Source organism: Astatotilapia calliptera, chromosome 14 (assembly GCF_964374335.1).
Source record: "Astatotilapia calliptera chromosome 14, fAstCal68.1, whole genome shotgun sequence".
NCBI lineage: Eukaryota > Metazoa > Chordata > Actinopteri > Cichliformes > Cichlidae > Astatotilapia > Astatotilapia calliptera.
Genome location: NC_137435.1, coordinates 19,539,412 through 19,557,955, shown reverse-complemented (window position 1 = coordinate 19,557,955; position 18,544 = coordinate 19,539,412). Strand labels below are relative to the sequence as shown.

The following is an 18,544-nucleotide window of genomic DNA, read 5'->3' as shown; positions in this document are numbered from 1 at the left end:
TGACATTTTTAATACATTTAATTTAATTTAGCATATCGTGTTTAGTTCCTTTAACTATTACAGTCACAAGAATGGGTAGAATTACACTCACTGGCCACTTCATTAGGGACATCTGTGCAGTCCCTTTAGGTGTGGCCAGTGGATCATCTGCCTCCATCTCACCCTGTTCCTAGCATCCTCCACACTCACACCAACCCTCTGCATGTCTTCATTCACTATATCAATCATTTTTGCTCTCCTCTTTTCCTCTATCTGGGCAGCTCCATTTTTTTTAATACATTCTTTGTCCAGCATATTCACTGTCGAAGCCATCTCAGCCTCGCTTCTCTAACTTTGTCTCCAAAGTTAACATCTTCAGCTTGGCCTCCTGTCATTTTTCTCTTGAGTTGTCTGTACACAATCGAATAGACCATTTTTGGGATGTGATGTAACGAGAGATTTCCATCATCCATGTACAGTCAACAAATCTGTAGCAAATGTGTGATGCCATCACGTAAATATGGACGAAAATCTCTGAGGAATGTTAAAACACCTTTTTGTGGCCAGTGAGTGAGGCGTGATAGGGTGAAACTTAACTCTTATTTTTCTTTTTTTTCTTTCTTATTGTAAATTACAAATTAATCAGTACATTTTGCTCAATTTTGATTAAAAACGTAAACTTACCAGGTTGAACTTGGCGTGAAGTGTCAACTAGAAACATAGGCAACGGTTACATTCATTAAAATATGTCAAAATGACAAGTAATGCAATTTCAGTAATAATAAATGTAATAGGGCAGGTATACCAAACTCATTTCACTTTAAGGGCTACATAAAGCTCATGCTGTTAGTGTAAAGAAGTTTAAGTGCATATTTAATCCCAGAGATAAGAAATAAATATTGTTATAATATAAACAAATGCTGTAGTAGTAAATGAAATAAATCTGACAGTGTGACACTGTAAGGAGATTACAAAAAAGTTCTGGTAGCTCATTGTCCAAACTGTCCCTTACGTATAAACCACAATGTTTTAACTGAAAATACAGTTAAAAGAACAAAATTGATGCCCTCCTCTAAAGCTGTCCAGTTGGCCGGATTCGGCCAATTCTGGCCCCCTGGCCTTATGTTTGACACCTCTGTCATAGACTTTACAGATTAACAGATGCTACAAGCTTTTGTTAAAAGATCCATTGAAATAAGTTGCTTAATGGCACATGTTGAATACGTACAGAAAGGAAAAAGAAAAACTGTTCTTACCACCAGTGGGAGCGTCAACTCCTGTTCCAACTGTCACACGGGAAACACACAAGTAAAAGTTTTGTCACGTTTAATGTTTGAATGAAGCCCAAATCATGAACCTCTGAGTATTTTTGATATATTTCAGTATGAGAGGATTTTGACATATTTACCAACACCTGTGCCAGCTGTAAAGTAAAAAAAAGAAAAAGTATAATAATGTTTAGATAAGCACAGTAAGCATACTTTCACTGTTAACAAGGATTTACAGGATTAATGTGAACTACTTACCACTAGGCTGAACAATTCCACCAGAAACTGTCAGAGGAGTCAGAAATAACATTTATTAAAACAAAGAGACACACGTGAGAATCAAATGAAGCAAAAACCTGCATGTTTGTTTCCAACTTACCACCTGTGTTCACCCATCCACCACGAGAGGAAAGAAAGAAAAAAAGTTAGAAAAGTGCCTTTTACTTTTTGTCCTTTCAGATGAGCCCAACTAATATCAACAAAATCAATGGTTTCCATTAATTGGATTTGGGAATGCAAGGAAATAAATACAAGACGTAATCTTCTAGGATTTCATGCAACTACGAAACAACTAATCTAATAAAAAGTGTAAAGTAGCTGCTTTTCAATTTATTCACTGTTTATTTAATAATAAAGGACTTTAAGTGCAGTGATTTTACAAACTTAAACTGTGTAAATATCACAAAAAACTGTCAAACTATGTGCACAAGTAGTCATGTTCCTAAACAAACCTCTGTGGAGAATATGAGGAATTAAAACAGAAAAGATCGCTACCCATTAATCTACCTGTTCCCTAATGCAGGACTAATGCAGTTAATAGTACACAAATTGCAGTAATGACGCTATAATGAAAGCAATGCATCAAGCACAGGAAGCTGTGAGGTAAAAAGTAAAGGAGTGCACAAGTCGAGTAAATGCTAGAGAAAGAAAAAAAAAAGCAGCCCCAAATTATGCAACACTAACAGGAAGTTGAAGAGGCAAGACAGGTTAAAGTGGACCTATTATGCTGCCGTTCTTTTTATTTTTATGTGTTCACTTATTTATTTTGGTGATGTGAATAGTAGAAGTCTTAACCCCTATAAAACTAAATAAGCCTAAACCAAAAGCCTTCATTGTGCTCTAAATGCTCAGTTTCAGACAGTTTTCCTACTCTTGGATCTGTATGATGTCAAAGAGGGACATCATATCAGACACGCAGCTCTGGCTGTCTGCATAGAAGCTCCACCCACCTGCTGCTGAAGTCTTCTTTTAGTGAGGGGCAGCCAATCAGAAGAAGGTTGGCTTAAAGGAAGAATAGCTAAAACTGAGGTGCACTAATGCTTAAATAAGGTAACAAAGAATAATTTTGAGCTATGATTCAAAACTACTCTATATAGTCCAAGAATAAAACTCTGGAGCTTGAAGCAAGCATAATAGGTCTGCTTTAAAACGACTTTTCTTTCAGGACTTTGTGAAGCACAGTGTCCAGGCACTATATGTGAGACAGCTCTCTCACGTATTTGACAGAGTACATAATGCTGCTTCCCTTTAGCAGAGTATATATATAATACTGTAAAAAAGGTAATTGGTTCCCATTCTTTACAGTCCCAAAAAGAAGTGGAGTGCTACTTACTACAGCTAATGCATGCTCATGAGACATTTCTATAGTATTTCCAAATAGTATTTGAGAAAGTGAACTCTCTAAATCCTGGAAAATTTAATTTAGCTTTGTATAAATTATAAACACTCTCATACGGCATAATTTCTTGATGTAATAATTTGATTTAAATAAATAGACATAATTATCAAGACAGAAGCAAAAAGGGTCCAAATCATCTCAAAAAATCTAAATCACATTCTCAAATACTGAATAGATAAATATATATATTAGATCAAAACTCAACTACAACTGCAAACATCAAATAAATGCCTTATAATTTAATTTATGGTCAAAGACTTCAAGCAAACCGAGTCTTACTGGGATCTGGGACCTCTGGGGTCTTGCCAGTTGTGGCAATATCAGTGGGCTCTGCCAAAAAGATGACAAGTACCAGTTTGATCCAGTGTGAATTCCACGGGCACAGAGTGAGAGCCACAAGAAAAGGCAGAAGCTGTGAAGTGGACCAAAGCACTGCCACAGCTTGGAGGCTGTAAAGCTGGAGGTGGTCAACGGCTTGTAGCAATATTATTAAAACTGGGAAATTGTGTGGGCAGAAAAGGAGTGAAGGGGCAAATACGTTTACCACAAAGTAGAGAGCAACTGTTAAAAACAAGGAAAAAAATGGCGTGGCAGGTCGAGCCGTGTGCGTGTTTTATTGGTAAAGTCGTGCAAGCAGTGTGCTGAAGCTCTCAATAAGCTTCTGAGACTTAAAAATGAAAATCCACAAATCTCTTCAGTTTGCTGTTAACTTTTTACATTTGCTGTATAATAGAAATACTCTAACTGTGGCAGACAATCCTCCTTTCATACAGTATGTAATCAGCCGTGACATTTCACCGTACCTGGCTGAGGAGTTCCACTGACATCCTTTGCTGTGGAAGCAATAATGGATCATTTAAAATTTACAACTATGAAAAGGTGCAAACAAACAAACAAACAAACAAACAAGAAGCTGTTCTCTAAGCTTTACCTGGTTTTCCAGGAACTAATTGACCAGGTACAACAGAGCCATTTGGAAAACTGACAGGTGTGTATGGAGTCACTCCTGGAACTACTGCAATGATACAACATTTTAAATTCATCCAAATTCTGTCTATAATTTGCCAGAACCCTAACTTGTTTCCCATCATGACATGGACCCTGATACCTGATGTCATTGGTGGATGAAGCTTTACTCCAGTTGACTGTAATTGGCTGTGATTTGGTATTTTTATCTTTTAACCAACTTCTGCATCTTTGCATCTTTATTATAAAACAATGTAGCTTTTTCTATTAGTTTTGAGGTTCTCCTTACCGTATTTTGGTGCTTTTGCTCCAACTGGAAATCCTGTGTAAAAACACAATGTCATTAATACTCATATCATGACATTGTTTGATGTTAGTTGAATTCTATAATCACACTCAATGGCTGTTTGGTGTTTTCATGCAGTACCTCCAGGTAGACCTCCAGTTCCAACTCCTAATCAAAAGAACCAGAACCAGCTGCATCATTAATTTGCAACTAAGACAATATAAAAATTTATAGAAACGATTAAGTGAAAAATGCTTGAAGTGACAGAAAACTGTACTCTTTCTCTCAGAATCATCAAGGAAATGTGTCCAATATTTTGCAGCACTCATATGCTTGTGTGGTCGTTTCACTGTACCGTATTTAGCAGCTTTTGCGGCGGGGGAGTACGGTCCACCTGCAACTCCTGATCCTCCAATAGGAACTCCTCCAGGTCCTAGCCCTGTTCCGGCTCCTCCAGGAACTCCTACATTAGTGCAGGTGGTACAATTAGTTCAAGTATTAAAATCTAAAGTGAAGTTAGATTAATGAGTGAGAATACATTCATGCCCGAGGAAATATTTCTCAACGTGCAGGATTTATGCAGTTTTATACTTATTTCTGCCTCCTAATTTAGAAGTTTTTGCAGCAGGGGAGTGTGATCCACGTACTGCTGCTAATACAGTTTAGTATTTCTCTCCATATTGCATTGGTGTTATTTTCATCATATTATTCTAGAGTGTAATCAAAACAAAAGCCTTACCATACTTTGGTGGTTTGACTCCAGCACCACCTCCAAAACCTGTAAGAAACCAAACAAAGTTTGCTGCTGAATTATCACAAACGACAGAGAAGAAGTTCTTTTAAAAAACCCCAAACCTTTAGCGACTTACCACCCAATCCACCACCAGGGACTACCTGTCCTGTTCCCCCTGGGAAAACCCCTCCTCTTCCTGGGACAACCCCTCCTCCTAGGCCTGCTCCTGGCACTCCTATAAAATGTGTCAGCACAGCTTTAACAAACCAAATCAAATCCAATATTGCATTAAAGGCACAACCTTTAACAAAAACTGTATCACTGGATTTATGTATTAATATGTTGATAGACTTGTACAGGTGGAATACGTTTGGCAAATATTATGAGGTACCAAACTGTGAATATCAAAGTCTCACCATATTTAGGAGGTTTGGCTGCCAAAGCTGCACCAAAGTAAGGACAAAAGGTAAGATTATCAGGACAACGTGAATAAGATTGAAAAATATAATTGAATCCTTGAAATATCTAAAAATATTATGTCCACGTGGCATGCTTACATCCATATCCTGGTAAAAATCCTCCTCCACCACCTCCACGAACACCTGGAATAAACCCTCCACCACCTTGACCTTTAAGGAAAAATATAATTATTTAGTCTGGAATTGTTTTTCTTTTTTTCATTTATTTAAATGATATGATGGTATTTAAACTCAGGGCCCTGCTGGCTTCAGGGAGAGACTCTGCCAACCGTCAGCGAGGATGGCTTCTCTCCCCAAGCCTGGATTTCTGTTCTTTTTTGATTAAAGGTTTCAGGCACCGCTCACTGTTTCTCTGCAGGCTTTATTAAATGGAAACTTCCACGACAAATTGTTAGATCATATTAATAATCAAGGCTGGGCGAGGGAGGTGTTTTTCTTTCTGTCTTTTTTCTAGGAAGAGGAGCAGATGCTAGATGAGGTCAAACGTGAACGGAGAGAGGAGAAGATCCGAAGGAAATGGCAGGACCGCCATGTCACTTCCCAGCGGAAAAGAGTCTTACTAATACATGTTTTTGTTGTGGAATAAAACTGTATTGTTAAAGATAAATAAACATTGTTAAATTAAAAAATATAAAATTAATTATTAATTAAAGAAACTTTTCCCAAAATGAAAAAAAAGTCTCAGTTTCAAAGAGGTTAAAAAAATCCCAAATCCAAATGTATCACTTGGAACAGACTGTGGTGGAGTCTGAGGCTTCCAAACAGCCATCAGAAGCTGGAAAATACTTTTAAAGTGGCTTAAATGGTAAACTCCCTCCAACCGCAGCCTCTTGGTCACTAACATTTTTTTCTCACTTAATATCGTAAATCATGAATTTTCTGAGTTGTATTTGAGAACTTTTAAAGGTGGTTCAGTAACATCTCTGTCAGTCACTCGTTATTTTATAGCTGTTATTTGCTTTCTTATTTGCCTTTTTGTTCAGATTGAAGTTAAATTGGCAATATTTGATGGAGTTGTTGCCCAAGGGGTTAAATAGAGACAAAATATTTACTTTTGAAGACATAAGTAGCTTTTTTTAAAATTCTGCTTGAGATAATGTTAAACCAAGATGTCAGTTTTGTTATCATTGGTTGGCTATACTGCACAAACCAAAGAGAATTAAAATCCAGTGAGAAGTAAGGAGGCTCAGAAACAGTCAATTCAAACTTGTTTCGTTGACCAATACTCTAGGAGGACCAGTGATTCGTGTGACACTAGAAAACTGTGCATGAAACGGCAAAATCATTGTTGCTAGAACTCGATGGGAATCCTTCGACCCGATGGGCTAAAAGCATGCAGACAATAATACAGTTAAGAGCATACCGTATTTGGCAGCTTTGCTTGCAGCATAATATGCTCCTCCTGTTCCAAGTTGCCCTCCTGTTCCAAGTTGCCCTCCTGTTCCAAGTTGTCCCCCTGTTCCAAGTTGTCCTCCTGTTCCAAGTTGTCCCCCTGTTCCAAGTTGTCCCCCTGTTCCAAGTTGTCCCCCTGTCCCACATGCAGTTAAATTAAAAAAAAAAAAACACATTATAAAATACCTTTAGAAGTTACAGCTTTGGCATGATGTTAAAAGTGTTCACAATAAAAATTAACACAATTATTAAGAATACCGTATTTGGCAGCTTTGCTTGCAGGATAATATCCTCCCCCTGTTCCAAGTTGCCCTCCTGTTCCTAGTTGTCCTGTTCCTAGTTGGCCTGTTCCAAGTTGGCCTGTTCCAAGTTGCCCTCCTGTTCCTAGTTGTCCTGTTCCTAGTTGGCCTGTTCCAAGTTGCCCTCCTGTTCCAAGTTGCCCTCCTGTTCCAAGTTGCCCTCCTGTCCCACATGCAGTTAAATTGAAAAAAGACACATTTTTAATACCTTTAGAAGTTACATTTTTTGGCATGATGTTAAAAAATTAACAATAAAAATTAACACAATTATTAATAATACCGTATTTAGCAGCTTTGCTTGCAGGATAATATCCTCCTCCAGTTCCTAGTTGCCCTGTTCCAAGTTGTCCCGTTCCAAGTTGTCCCGTTCCAAGTTGTCCCGTTCCAAGTTGTCCCCCTGTCCCACATGCGGTTAAATTGAAAAAAAGAAAAGAAAAAAAAAAAAGACAAAATATAAGTGCCTTTAGAAGTTACAAATTTGGCATGATGTCAGAAAATTCACAATAAAAATTAAAACAATTATTAATAATACCGTATTTGGCAGCTTTGCTTGCAGGATAATATCCTCCTCCTGTGCCTAGTTGCCCTCCTGTTCCAAGTTGCCCTGTTCCTAGTTGTCCTGTTCCTAGTTGCCCTCCTGTGCCTAGTTGCCCTCCTGTGCCTAATTTGAATAGAAAAAAAAATTATGCACTTTTTAAAAAAAGTACATTTACAGGTTACAGTTTGATATAATGTTTAAAAAGTTCACAAAATAAATAGTAAAATTCAATTAATAAAGCATACGACATTTAGCAGCTTTCAGCTTTGCTAAAAGGATAGTATTCTCCTATTTGTGCTTGTCCCCTTATTTCTATTTTTCCATTGATCTATTTTCTCCCACCCCCCCTCCATTTGTCCCTATTTGTCTCCATGTTTCTACTTGAGCCAGGTCCCACCCCACAAATATTTTGCCATCATTTTTTCCTTCAATTTGGTGATAAATGTTGCCTGTAGATTGAAAATCATGGTCTTAGAAGTCGGTGAGACAGAAATTTTTTTGAAGAATTTTTCTGTTATTCCACTGAAAATGTCATTAGTTAGTTAGTTTTCTTTGTAACAGTTCCACAAATAATAAAGCGTACCATATTTAGCAGCTTTTGCTGCTGGTGAATATCCACCAACCGCTGGAATTCTTCCAATCGGTGCACCTCCTGGTACTCCCCCAGGTACACCTCCTGGCACTCCCCCAGGTACACCTCCTGGTACTCCCCCAGGTACACCTCCTGGTACTCCTGACAAAAGCATATGTGTAATTTGTCCATGTAAATAAATTTTCCATGTAATGTAACATAATTTTATATGAGTTAAGTTATATTTTTCTCACTCTACTGAAAAAATGCATGAAAAAAGTATGAAAAATGATTAAAAGTATTTTTTTTCCCAGATAAGGAAAAACAAACATTCTCACCATATTTGGCAGCCTTAGCAGCTCCATACCCTGTCGTCAACATAACGATAGTGAGTCATATGATAAAAGTTGAGTAAATGAAGAACATTTATTTATTTATTTTAAAAAGCACAAAATAAAACAAGGTGTAAGGTATGGTGTGAAATATTTGTGCTAGTTAGTTAACCCTTTCATGCATAGTGGTCACTATAGTGGACAGCTATTCAAAGGCTGTTTTCTTGTATTTGTGTGTGTATATATATATATATATATATATATATATATATTTTCATCTTTTTATAAAAATTTTTTATTTTTATAGTTTTTACACAGTGTGTATTATTTATTCGTGTGTCAAATTCATAAGTCAAAATGTCTGTTGTCCACCTAAGTCGACATGTAACAAACTCTTTGAAAAGTACATGTTTTAAAAAAATTAAGTTCAAAAATCTTTTTTTCATGCCTAAAGATGAATACAAATATTTAAGAGAAAACCCTGATTGAGGTTGTCATAATTCATGCATGAAAGTGTTAAAGATGATCATATGGAGCTAACCCACGAATATAATTTTTTCCATTCATTGGCCTGCAAATAAATCTTTACTTTTCCCATCATCTTACAGTTCATTTGACAGCTGTGTGACTTTTTTCAGCATGTGTGCTGGTGTGCAATTTTCTTTCTTGCCAAGTGCTAGATATCGTACCTCCTGACACCTGGCCTGGATACAGCCCACCAGTGCCACCAAAGCCACCACCACCAGCTCCAAAGCCTCCAGTACCACCTAAACATGGAGCAGAATGCAGAAAGTCCAGTTACATGCAGACATACTGATTTTACAGGAAGCATTTACTTCAATCAGTATGGTAAACTACTACACTGAACAACTTTACCCTGACCAGGTGAAATGACCCCAAGTCCCACTCCTGCAAAAAAAGGAAAAAAGTGAATTCTATATCTCTACTCCACATCTCGTAGGGAAACAAATTGTGAAAACTTATACCAGTTCCAACAGGATATCCTGGCTTCGACCCAGGGCCACCTTGCACTCCTGGCAGTCCAGGTGCAACATTAAAGCCGCCATAACCTGATGCATGGATACAACGCCGATCACTAAATGGTGAATTTCCACTGAAACCAAACTTCAAAGATGTTAACTTCAAAGAATAAACTTATTTTTACCATATGTAAGTTTTCCACCTGCAGTTTTTGCTCCATAGGCACCTAAAGAGAGAGAGAGTGAAAAACAGAGGCTGGAATTATTTTATATGTGCACACATCATCATATGCAAACGCTACGTTCAGGTGAACACAATCAACACAAAAGGTTGATTCTGTTTCTCCTGATCGTAGTGTTTTCAGTGGGAGAAATGTTTCTTCACTCATCCAGTGCCTTTCTCAAACTGAAAACGCTACGTCCAGATGAACAGAAACAACTTTTTTGAGCTCCTGAACACAAAGGTTCGGTTTCAGAAAGACGAACAAAACAAAAGCAATGTGTCTGAGACCCCAAATACACTCTTCTCTCATTAGAATAACACAGTGCTAAACCTGCCACAGAAAAATCTTAGAGTACAGTTAAGTATAAGATAAGTAAGACTGTAGTCTGCAAAATGATAATAATAATCCTGCTGATGTTAAAGTTATTTAACATTAGCAGGGATTAAACCACAAAATTATATATTATGCCACATGCCTGTAGAAGAATTAATGCAAACACTGAATAATTTCATGTCACACCTTGCACTTTGGGTGATTTGAGGGGGTATCCATGGAACACTCCTGGCTGCATTGGTCCCCCATACCCACGGACACCTGTGAAGAAGAAAAACATTTAAATCTGGGTTAGATAATAGCAGACAGAGTGGATAACCCCCCCCCAGAAATATTTACTTGTACAATAACAAACAATCATTGATAAAGTTACCTTGCTGTCCTCCTCCTACTCCTCCTGCAACTACATAAGAAAAATGAGATATTCCAGTGAGACACATGAAGATTTTTGCAGTGACGAAGCAAAGCACACTGGAACCATGCATCACAGTGCTACGGCATTACTCTCTGGACCCACACCAGCACTTTTACTTATTCATGTACATTTGTTTAGTATGTCTTACACTGGGAACTCTACAAATATTGTCTGTGAAGGATTGTCAGTAGTGTAAGCCTTTTTAGAGCTGGTATTTACCATTTTTGGGATTCACTGGCAATGAAATAAAACTGAAAATAAATCAGCTGACACCCATCAGTAAAAACTTGAACTTACTTGATTTGGGATTGAGTTGAGACCCAGTGGGCACTCCAGGCAGAACTCCACGTCCACCAAACCCTGAAGATGACAGAAGAAACCAGACATTCCTGCAGTTGTCTTTAAATGACTGACAGTCTGCATGGTGAAACTAACAAAGGAGTAAAAGTTCCCCAGATTAATATATGAAAGAGTCAAACCTTGTCCAGGCACCAGTCCACCTTGATAAAGGCCAGGTACACCCACACCTGCCACAGCCAATGAGAAGACACCCATGTTTAAATATATGTGAGGGATCAACAGCAGTGTTGACGGTGAACATTTAGATGTCCGAAAACCACAAAAAGAAAAATAAGCCAAATGGGAAGCGGAAAATGCTTACACATTGAGCCTTTGCCTGGTTGATACAAATTGAATTCACCTCTATAACTAAATGAATTATACTGTATACACTGATAGCTCACCTTCATCGAAATTTATTTCAGCAATGTAAAAATGCCTTTACATTTAATATATTATCAGGGGAATTCTCTTTTGAAAGAATGTTGATTTGCTGTTTTCTAAGGCGACATTTGACAAGACTCAGTATAATCCTTTGCTTTTATGTACAACACTGTGCAAAAGTCTTGAGCCTCCCATCAGGTCTTTATACGATATTTTGCTTCTAAGGCACTTTCTTGTTATGTTTTTAAAGCAGGGAATACTTCTTCATCTTTCATTTTCAGTTCACGTCTTGCACCTGACTGTTTTCAGAGGAATGTTTTTTGTTTTTTAAAGCACCTAATCACCTATGAACTGCCCAAGCAGAAAGAAGTCCTTAATTCAATGAATGAATCAGTGCAGTGTGTAGCGAACAATCAATTTTAAAATGTATCTTTAGGGACTTTGTTACTATCACCCGTCACAGAAACACTCAATACATTCCCATTTCTTTAGCTGAATTTGTAAAAACAAATTTCTAAAGACAACACAACTTGTATTTTTACAGCAACTAAGTGATTCTCAAAGAGCTACTAACTGAAAACTTGGCATGTGTCAGCATGGTGTGCAGTGTGTCCTTAAACAGTGAGGAAACTGGACAAGTGGAAGACAAAGACAAAGAAGACAAAAAAAGAACCAGCAGACCTAAAACTTTATCTACAGCAGATGAACAGCAACTGGAAGTCATGTCTGGTGACGTCTTTTGAGATATGATGTTTACTGAGAAAAGACTGACGTATGCTAAACTACACAAGAACTGGGCTGGTCTTATATGGAGTAATAATTCAAAACAAGACATTTTTGGTTCAGGTCAGGAGAGCACAGGTTTGGAACTGCTTTTCAGCCAGTGGGGTTGGGAATCTTGTTAAACCTTATGAAATTATCAAAGCAGAAGAGTCTGATTTTGATCCACTGTGCAATACCATCTGGAAAATGTCTGACTGGGAATGGCTTCATTTGGCTTCATGACAGTGATCCCCAAATTACTGCTAAGGCAGGAGAAGCATATGTGAATAGAAAAACAAATAATGAAGTATTATCAGTCATGGATTGGCTTCTCAGAGCCCAAACCTCAACATTATTTAACATTAATCATCTTGACAGAGAATGGAACAAAAGCGAGCCAACATCCAGAGGAGAGCTCTGAATGTCCTTCAGAACTATTTCTGAAGGTTACTTTTAAATTACAAGAAATTACAAGAAATTTTGACTAAGAGTTCAGGCTGTGCCAAAGTATAAAGCTGGACATACCACAACTGACTTTCAAGATCTCTGTGTTTTTACGCTATATCCTGTATTTTCATGTATGTTTGGACATGTTTTAATAAATTACTGCGCATGTTTCACATTTTATTAGCAAAATATAAAGAAACGAGTGGTAACGCAAGACTTTTGCACACTACTGTCTATATAAGCTTTTCTGGGTTTTTTTTGCAGATTTATATGTTTTGTTGGTAAATATTTTTGATGTGGCTGCACTGCCTGGTGGGCTGCATCCTGTCTGTCTTCACTCTGAGTTTATTGTTGAGTCTACAAAACCTGGCACTTTGGCAGCTTTTTTTCCTGCGCCACCACCTCCAGGAAGGCCGGTCTGAGGAATAACAGGTGCTGAAAAAAAAATAAAGAAAAGAAGCCATAATATTATTTTGCTTAAAGAAAGGAGTGTGAAAAAGACACAGTGTCCAGAACACACACATCCTGGCCAAACTGGGATTTCTGCCCCTTCACACAGATGACTCCTTTCTTTCTTACTATTATATATTAGAAAATGTATTATATACAATCTATTCTAGTGAGTACCTAACAAAAGTAAGACTGGCTTTCAATTTTACTCGAGAAATCAGAGCTAAAATAAAATGAAAAAAAATTAGAAAAGGTGGAAAATGATATTAGGTGTGTGCCTTGCCTCCACCAGGCAGTCCAGGTCCAGTTCCAGTGACTCCAGGACCTCCTCCTCCTCCAACCCCTGTTCATATGCAGACATAAACATACATTTGAAGTCACATTCAGTTCAGTGTTAGTCTTTGACACCAATAAGATGCTTTGTACCACTGTACAGTTGTACATCCCAACACCACTAGAGGGCCCTGTGCCACTAAAGATGAGCAATGAGTCGCTTTGTGGCTTGTGGCAGGTCCGCTTGCTGGTCAGCGGTAATGAGAGCAGCTAATCTGGGCCTTGCAGTTTATCATCACCCCCGTGACCAAAAGCAACATGGCTTTTGACTTTTGCTTTAATCAGAAACGGCAGCCAGCATGCATGGCATTTTCCTCACTTCATCAAATGCCTCATTTCGCTGGCTAACCCCTCCTGCAGGAAATGAGCTGTCAGCTTCACTTTCAAGGGAGCTTGGCAGCTGGATAAAACACAATGGTTTATTTGGTTAATTTTTTTTTTATCTTAAAGTCCACACACTTTATTGGACAGACATTGCGCACTGCCTGTAAGTATGCGTTCTGGGGGAACTGGTGAGGCAAACTCTGGCAAGGGAATGTTTTGTTTTATCTGTGCTCTTTCAGAGGAAGGACCTGTTATTTTCAGTGTCATGAAAACAATACAGACTGATTCTTGCCATTGCCAATCAATACTTAACGGTAGGCTCTGTGCCATAGTCAAGTCTTGGCCATGATTGAGCCCTCTTGACTTCATTTTTAATCAGCCGTACTAATTTAAGGCAAATCATGTGTCTGAATACAGCACAGACTTTCAGGTCAGGCCAGGCTCTGCTGAGGTTCACACTGTCTAAGGTTTGCAAGTACATGCTAAAAATGTACGCATGTTTGCCAAACTGTGTTTCCATGCCGAGTTACCATTAATGTGAAACATTCACTTTGGCTTTCTCCTAACATTTGAGCATGCAGATCTTTCAGAGTTCAAAACGCTTCAGTCAGTGTCAGTCTGGTCTGTACAGTAGTCTGTCAACGGGCCAAAACATGAGTTTGCCTCCTGCACCTGTGAGCAGGACAACCAGAACTTCAGATGCACTTCAGATCCATGCAGGAGCCTCATCTGTGAATGCGTGTTGTTTTTTTGTTTAGTGGACAGAACCTAACAGATTACAGTGACATCGGTAATGTCAGTTTACAATTATCCAAACCAAAACAGATTTAACATAAGAGGGAGGCAATGTTTCTGTTTAACAACAAGCTTTCACATGGCAGACAAGCTCATTCCACCTCTGCAGGAATGTCTCACTGTAATCCTGGAAGTTACTTCAGACCTTAAAGTCCTGAGGCATTTTTAGACCTCAGATATCAGGACTGAATTTCAAAAGAAGCATAATATCGCTTCAGTAATCAAAACAAGTAATTGAAACATAAACGGTGTCTCGTTCCAACAGCCAATATCCCATAATCATATCTGATGAACCTCCACTTTCCACTGCACTTAATGAGAAATCAAGGAAAAATTGTTCGCTGATGCCGTCACTCTTTTATTAGCCGCCGATGTTACATTTCTACCAAGACATTTTCTGCCCTGCATTTTACCGCTTTTAGCAGCCTTTGATCCAGCTCCCGGATAGTAGCCCCCATAGCCACCTAAGCGACACAAGAGGTTAAAGGTTAGTGAGTTTTTGCCCCTGTGTTTAACATACACATAGCTGTTCTAGTTTCAGCTCACCTCCTCCATAGCCTCCAGGCCCCAGGCCGCCACCTCCTAGATTTCCATATCCTGGATGATAAAAAAGTGACAGTTCACAAACGGACTGAAGTGTGTAGATGATAACAAATTAAAGAAAAGCACACAGTTTTCTTTCAATGTGGCTATAATGAGTTAGATGTGGTTTACCCAGCAGTAGTTACTCCTAAAGAAAAATAAGCCATCACTCAAACATTTTCCAAGACCTGTGAGTACAGCGCACCATACAGTAAAAAAAATAAATGTCATGGCATAAGATATAATGTCATGTGTGCCCAATTAAATCTGATTGAAAACACTTGTGTGTATGTTTTTAGAGCCAAGGACTTTACTTTGGGTACATGGGATAAAGCTGACCCCAACTGGCTAAAACGCATGAGAGAAATACCATAAAAAAAATTGGTTCCCTATCTGGTTATGTTTAATTCTAAACACTGGATGGAGCAGTCTGCACTTTTTGAGCCCCTAAATACCCAAACTAATCTTTTTGGCTTCACTTGACACATGAATAAAGCCACATCCCTGCGAGCAGACAGGAACAAACAATGTGAGAAGAACGTGGGGAAAGAGCAAAAGAAAAAATGCTCGCCACCTGCCTATTGATCATAAGAGACTAGATTAGTATTAAAAAAGCTCCAGAAAACAGATTCTGCTTTGCCTTAGCTCTGACTCTTAAGAAAGCATATTTAGAAAATTCAACACTGGAAAGTACAGTCAGACAAAGGTTTAGATTGCTTGAATTTAGTGGCTTTAAATCATTGGGAAAAAAGGTAATTTAATAGATTATAAAATCCCTGCTTAACTTTATATGTTAGATTTCTTAAGATACAAAACATGCTATAATTTAAACAGAAAGAAGAAGAAGAAAAAAACCCCCTCAAGATGGTGTAATTTTATTCACATCTAGATGCATTATGTTGAACTTAAGTATCTCCAGACAACTGCCAAAGTGATAAATGCCTATTACTTGGCGTTAACATATGGGAATGGATGTTTTAAAACATGTTAGGAACATTAATGTCAGAGCTGTATTTCACAGAGTTGAATTAAAAGAAGCTGTGAGTTAACCAAATTCTTTTATCAGAGACAAACAGGTCGGAGTAATGACTGTTTTCGAAACCAGAAGAAATTTGGATGCTGCCAATGGGCTAGTCGACCAAGGAATTTATTTTCATCAACGCTTGTATGCCAAAAAATAATCTCGGGGTGAGAACGAGTAAGCATGGGAAATGAGCTGAGTGAGGGGGGAGAGAAGGCGAGATTCGGAGTGGAGGGCGGGAGGTCTGGTGTCGGTTCAGCAAGCCGCGGGGTGCAGGTAATGATACTGACAAAGGGTGGGAAATGTGCAGCGAGAGACAGAGGGGAAGATGGAGAGTAAAGTTTCATGACTGAGTCAAAACAAATGTGGGCATCGGCCTTGCAAAGGGTTTGGCAACTAGACTTAGCATGCAATATGAGTCCAAAGGCTAAGCTGAGCGTCCTTGTGATAATTCATCTCCTTCAACGCTTTCAGCTTGATTCCCCTCGATTGCTCAACCATCCCCAGCCACACCTCGAAGTAATCAATTCTTATATAAATCTCTCTGATCCTGGGCTTTCCTTTTCCCAATGTGTCTTCGGCTGACACGAGGAATTATTTGTCTCGAGCTTATCAGTAAGCAATGCACACCAGAAATGTTAAAGAACTGGCATAAAAATGGAAGCGTTAAAGGTCTGGTTTGATGTGTTCCTTTACACTAAGAGCACTGGACTGTCTCACTGGCCAATCTGAGGCATGTTTGTAGGTGTGAGATTACAGCAAGAGGAGGCTTTCGCATGTTAGTGGGGACCAAAGACTTGAAAAGAGTGAAGACAGGTAGGACCCTGGAGGTTTTTAGCTTATTCATCCATCATCTGGCCCACCTGTGCTCGCACATGCACAGCCCAACCTGGCAGCGGTTTTAAAGGTTGTCCAGCATCTGCCAGGTTGAGCTCAACTGTCTGATTGAGATCATGAGACACAATCCAGACACACAGAATACTTCTGAGTGTGTGTGTGTGTGTGTGTGTGTGTGTGTGTGTGTGTGTGTGTGTGTGTGTGAGCGAGAGGGTATGAGTGCAGGCCTTGGGCAGAGGCAAAGTTTAGAGAAGAAAGAAAAGAAGAAACGCTTCGTTTTCTGTAATTCTGACATCACTGGAGCGTAGGAAAATACAATGCTTTACAGTTTTAAAAAAGCTACCCTGGAGGTTGTGTATGTTTGAGCTCAAAGAGAGAGGACACGCTAACAAAATCTGGACTTTTGGCAGTTTGGCATTCATCCACTGATTGTGTCTTTGGGAGATGGAGGGTTGAGTTTTGTACAAAAGCCCTCTGTTTAGCTATATTTACACCATCTTGTGAGTCCAAACAAGCAGGCTTTTGTTGGACTACTACTATTACAGCACGTCAGCTCACACAAATAGACCCGACTTAGCTCACGCATTAGCGGGAGTCCACACCATTGCTGTTTGCTGTCATGGTCTGCACACTTGGAAAGCCTGCACCGTTACCCTGATATCAAATCATCATTTTTCTTTGGTGCCGCTCCAAATATTTGGCTGATTACTGTCAAGCTGAAGGACTTCTGTACATTAATACAGCTCTGAATTTTCTCAGTGACTCTCGAGTCGTAATAAAAAGCTCGAGAGACTACTTGAAACCCCAACTGCATTTGGACCTTAGACAAAAGAACCCAAAGAAGGCCTGTGCTCTAAACGGCACAGAAACCCAATACAACACAGGAGGGAGGACTGGGGGCCAAGTAAACTGGAAGGTAAGTGATGCGGCGCAGCAGTGCATCAAAGTTTCCTCCATTTAGATACCTTGAAAAAAAGAAATGTGACAGAAACACTGTTTGCCAGCCAGTTTCCATTGAGAAAAGACCCCTGGCTCTGAGCTGTGAAGTGGCAAGTGCACAAACAGGTTGTTGAGGTGAAATCTGCTGTGCTGCGGTTATGAATAATTGAGCATTGCCTAGCAATGGTGGGTGATTAATTTGCCGTCGCTTGTTTAAAAATGATTTCACTGTGGGTACATGAGTTTAAAGCTTCTCCGGCAAAGAAGAGGGAATCTTGTTTTTCAATGGAATGAAAACGTGACGAAGGACAGGCAGCCATGCCTCCTGCAGATAGCTATTTAAACCGAAGACTTACGCTGGATTAAAACTGGCCAGACAGTGTGGCTAGTACTTTCAGTCACCAGTCATGTTCTCAAACACAAGTCCAGAACAAGTGATGGATGTGAGCCAGTGTGAACAGAAATATCTGGTTTCAATCTCTGCACTGAAACGTCTTGCTCATTCTCCGTTGGGGTTAGGTAAGGTAATTCTCTGTTTCGGGACCAGAGGAATACAAGAGACATTAATCAAAACAATATTTTCGGCGCACAGTCTTTTTCTGTTACCGTTCCTCTGTCGGTTTAACCATCCTTGTCTCTTTCCTCTCACTCTTTCCTCTCCAGTTGGTGTCTAAGGGCTTGTGCAGACCAGACATGAGGTGTTAATAGCAGCAAATGGAGAAAGCCAAACATGAGAAGCGAGAGAAATATTTGCTCGCTCCTTTCCATCCCCTCCATTTTCCTCCCCCTTTCTCCCCTCTCATTCTCTCTCGCTCTCTGCTTTGTGAACCAGCTGGGTCTGGTGAAGGGTTTAATTTA

At 39.2% G+C, this 18,544-nt stretch overlaps 1 protein-coding gene across 20 annotated transcripts in view; it reads right to left on the bottom strand.

Moving 5' to 3' along the window:
• The window catches only part of elna (elastin a), a 53,819-nt gene that overhangs the window by 11,327 nt on the left and 23,948 nt on the right, over positions 1–18,544 (bottom strand). The window contains exons 6-37 of one of the 20 annotated variants that reach the window (XM_080288965.1): positions 14,854–14,904; positions 14,721–14,771; positions 13,139–13,198; positions 12,772–12,840; positions 10,953–11,000; positions 10,771–10,833; positions 10,432–10,461; positions 10,245–10,319; positions 9,687–9,728; positions 9,508–9,591; positions 9,398–9,430; positions 9,211–9,288; positions 8,528–8,557; positions 8,202–8,351; positions 7,613–7,741; positions 7,361–7,477; positions 7,173–7,243; positions 7,040–7,124; positions 6,753–6,917; positions 5,468–5,539; positions 5,327–5,353; positions 5,047–5,145; positions 4,917–4,955; positions 4,533–4,640; positions 4,319–4,345; positions 4,181–4,213; positions 3,857–3,940; positions 3,727–3,758; positions 1,506–1,533; positions 1,388–1,402; positions 1,236–1,265; positions 664–690 (exon numbers count right to left, since the gene is read on the bottom strand). In XM_080288965.1, the coding sequence (XP_080145091.1) occupies positions 664–690; positions 1,236–1,265; positions 1,388–1,402; positions 1,506–1,533; positions 3,727–3,758; positions 3,857–3,940; positions 4,181–4,213; positions 4,319–4,345; positions 4,533–4,640; positions 4,917–4,955; positions 5,047–5,145; positions 5,327–5,353; positions 5,468–5,539; positions 6,753–6,917; positions 7,040–7,124; positions 7,173–7,243; positions 7,361–7,477; positions 7,613–7,741; positions 8,202–8,351; positions 8,528–8,557; positions 9,211–9,288; positions 9,398–9,430; positions 9,508–9,591; positions 9,687–9,728; positions 10,245–10,319; positions 10,432–10,461; positions 10,771–10,833; positions 10,953–11,000; positions 12,772–12,840; positions 13,139–13,198; positions 14,721–14,771; positions 14,854–14,904 (2,052 nt within the window). Of the gene's footprint in view, positions 1–663; positions 691–1,235; positions 1,266–1,387; positions 1,403–1,505; positions 1,534–3,169; positions 3,256–3,726; positions 3,759–3,856; positions 3,941–4,180; positions 4,214–4,318; positions 4,346–4,532; positions 4,641–4,916; positions 4,956–5,046; positions 5,146–5,326; positions 5,354–5,467; positions 5,540–6,752; positions 6,918–7,039; positions 7,244–7,360; positions 7,478–7,612; positions 7,742–8,201; positions 8,352–8,527; positions 8,558–9,210; positions 9,289–9,397; positions 9,431–9,507; positions 9,592–9,686; positions 9,729–10,244; positions 10,320–10,431; positions 10,462–10,770; positions 10,834–10,952; positions 11,001–12,771; positions 12,841–13,138; positions 13,199–14,720; positions 14,772–14,853; positions 14,905–18,544 lie in introns of those variants that run through there. The other 19 variants (XM_080288967.1, XM_080288959.1, XM_080288960.1 and 16 more) reach the window with 19 other exon arrangements.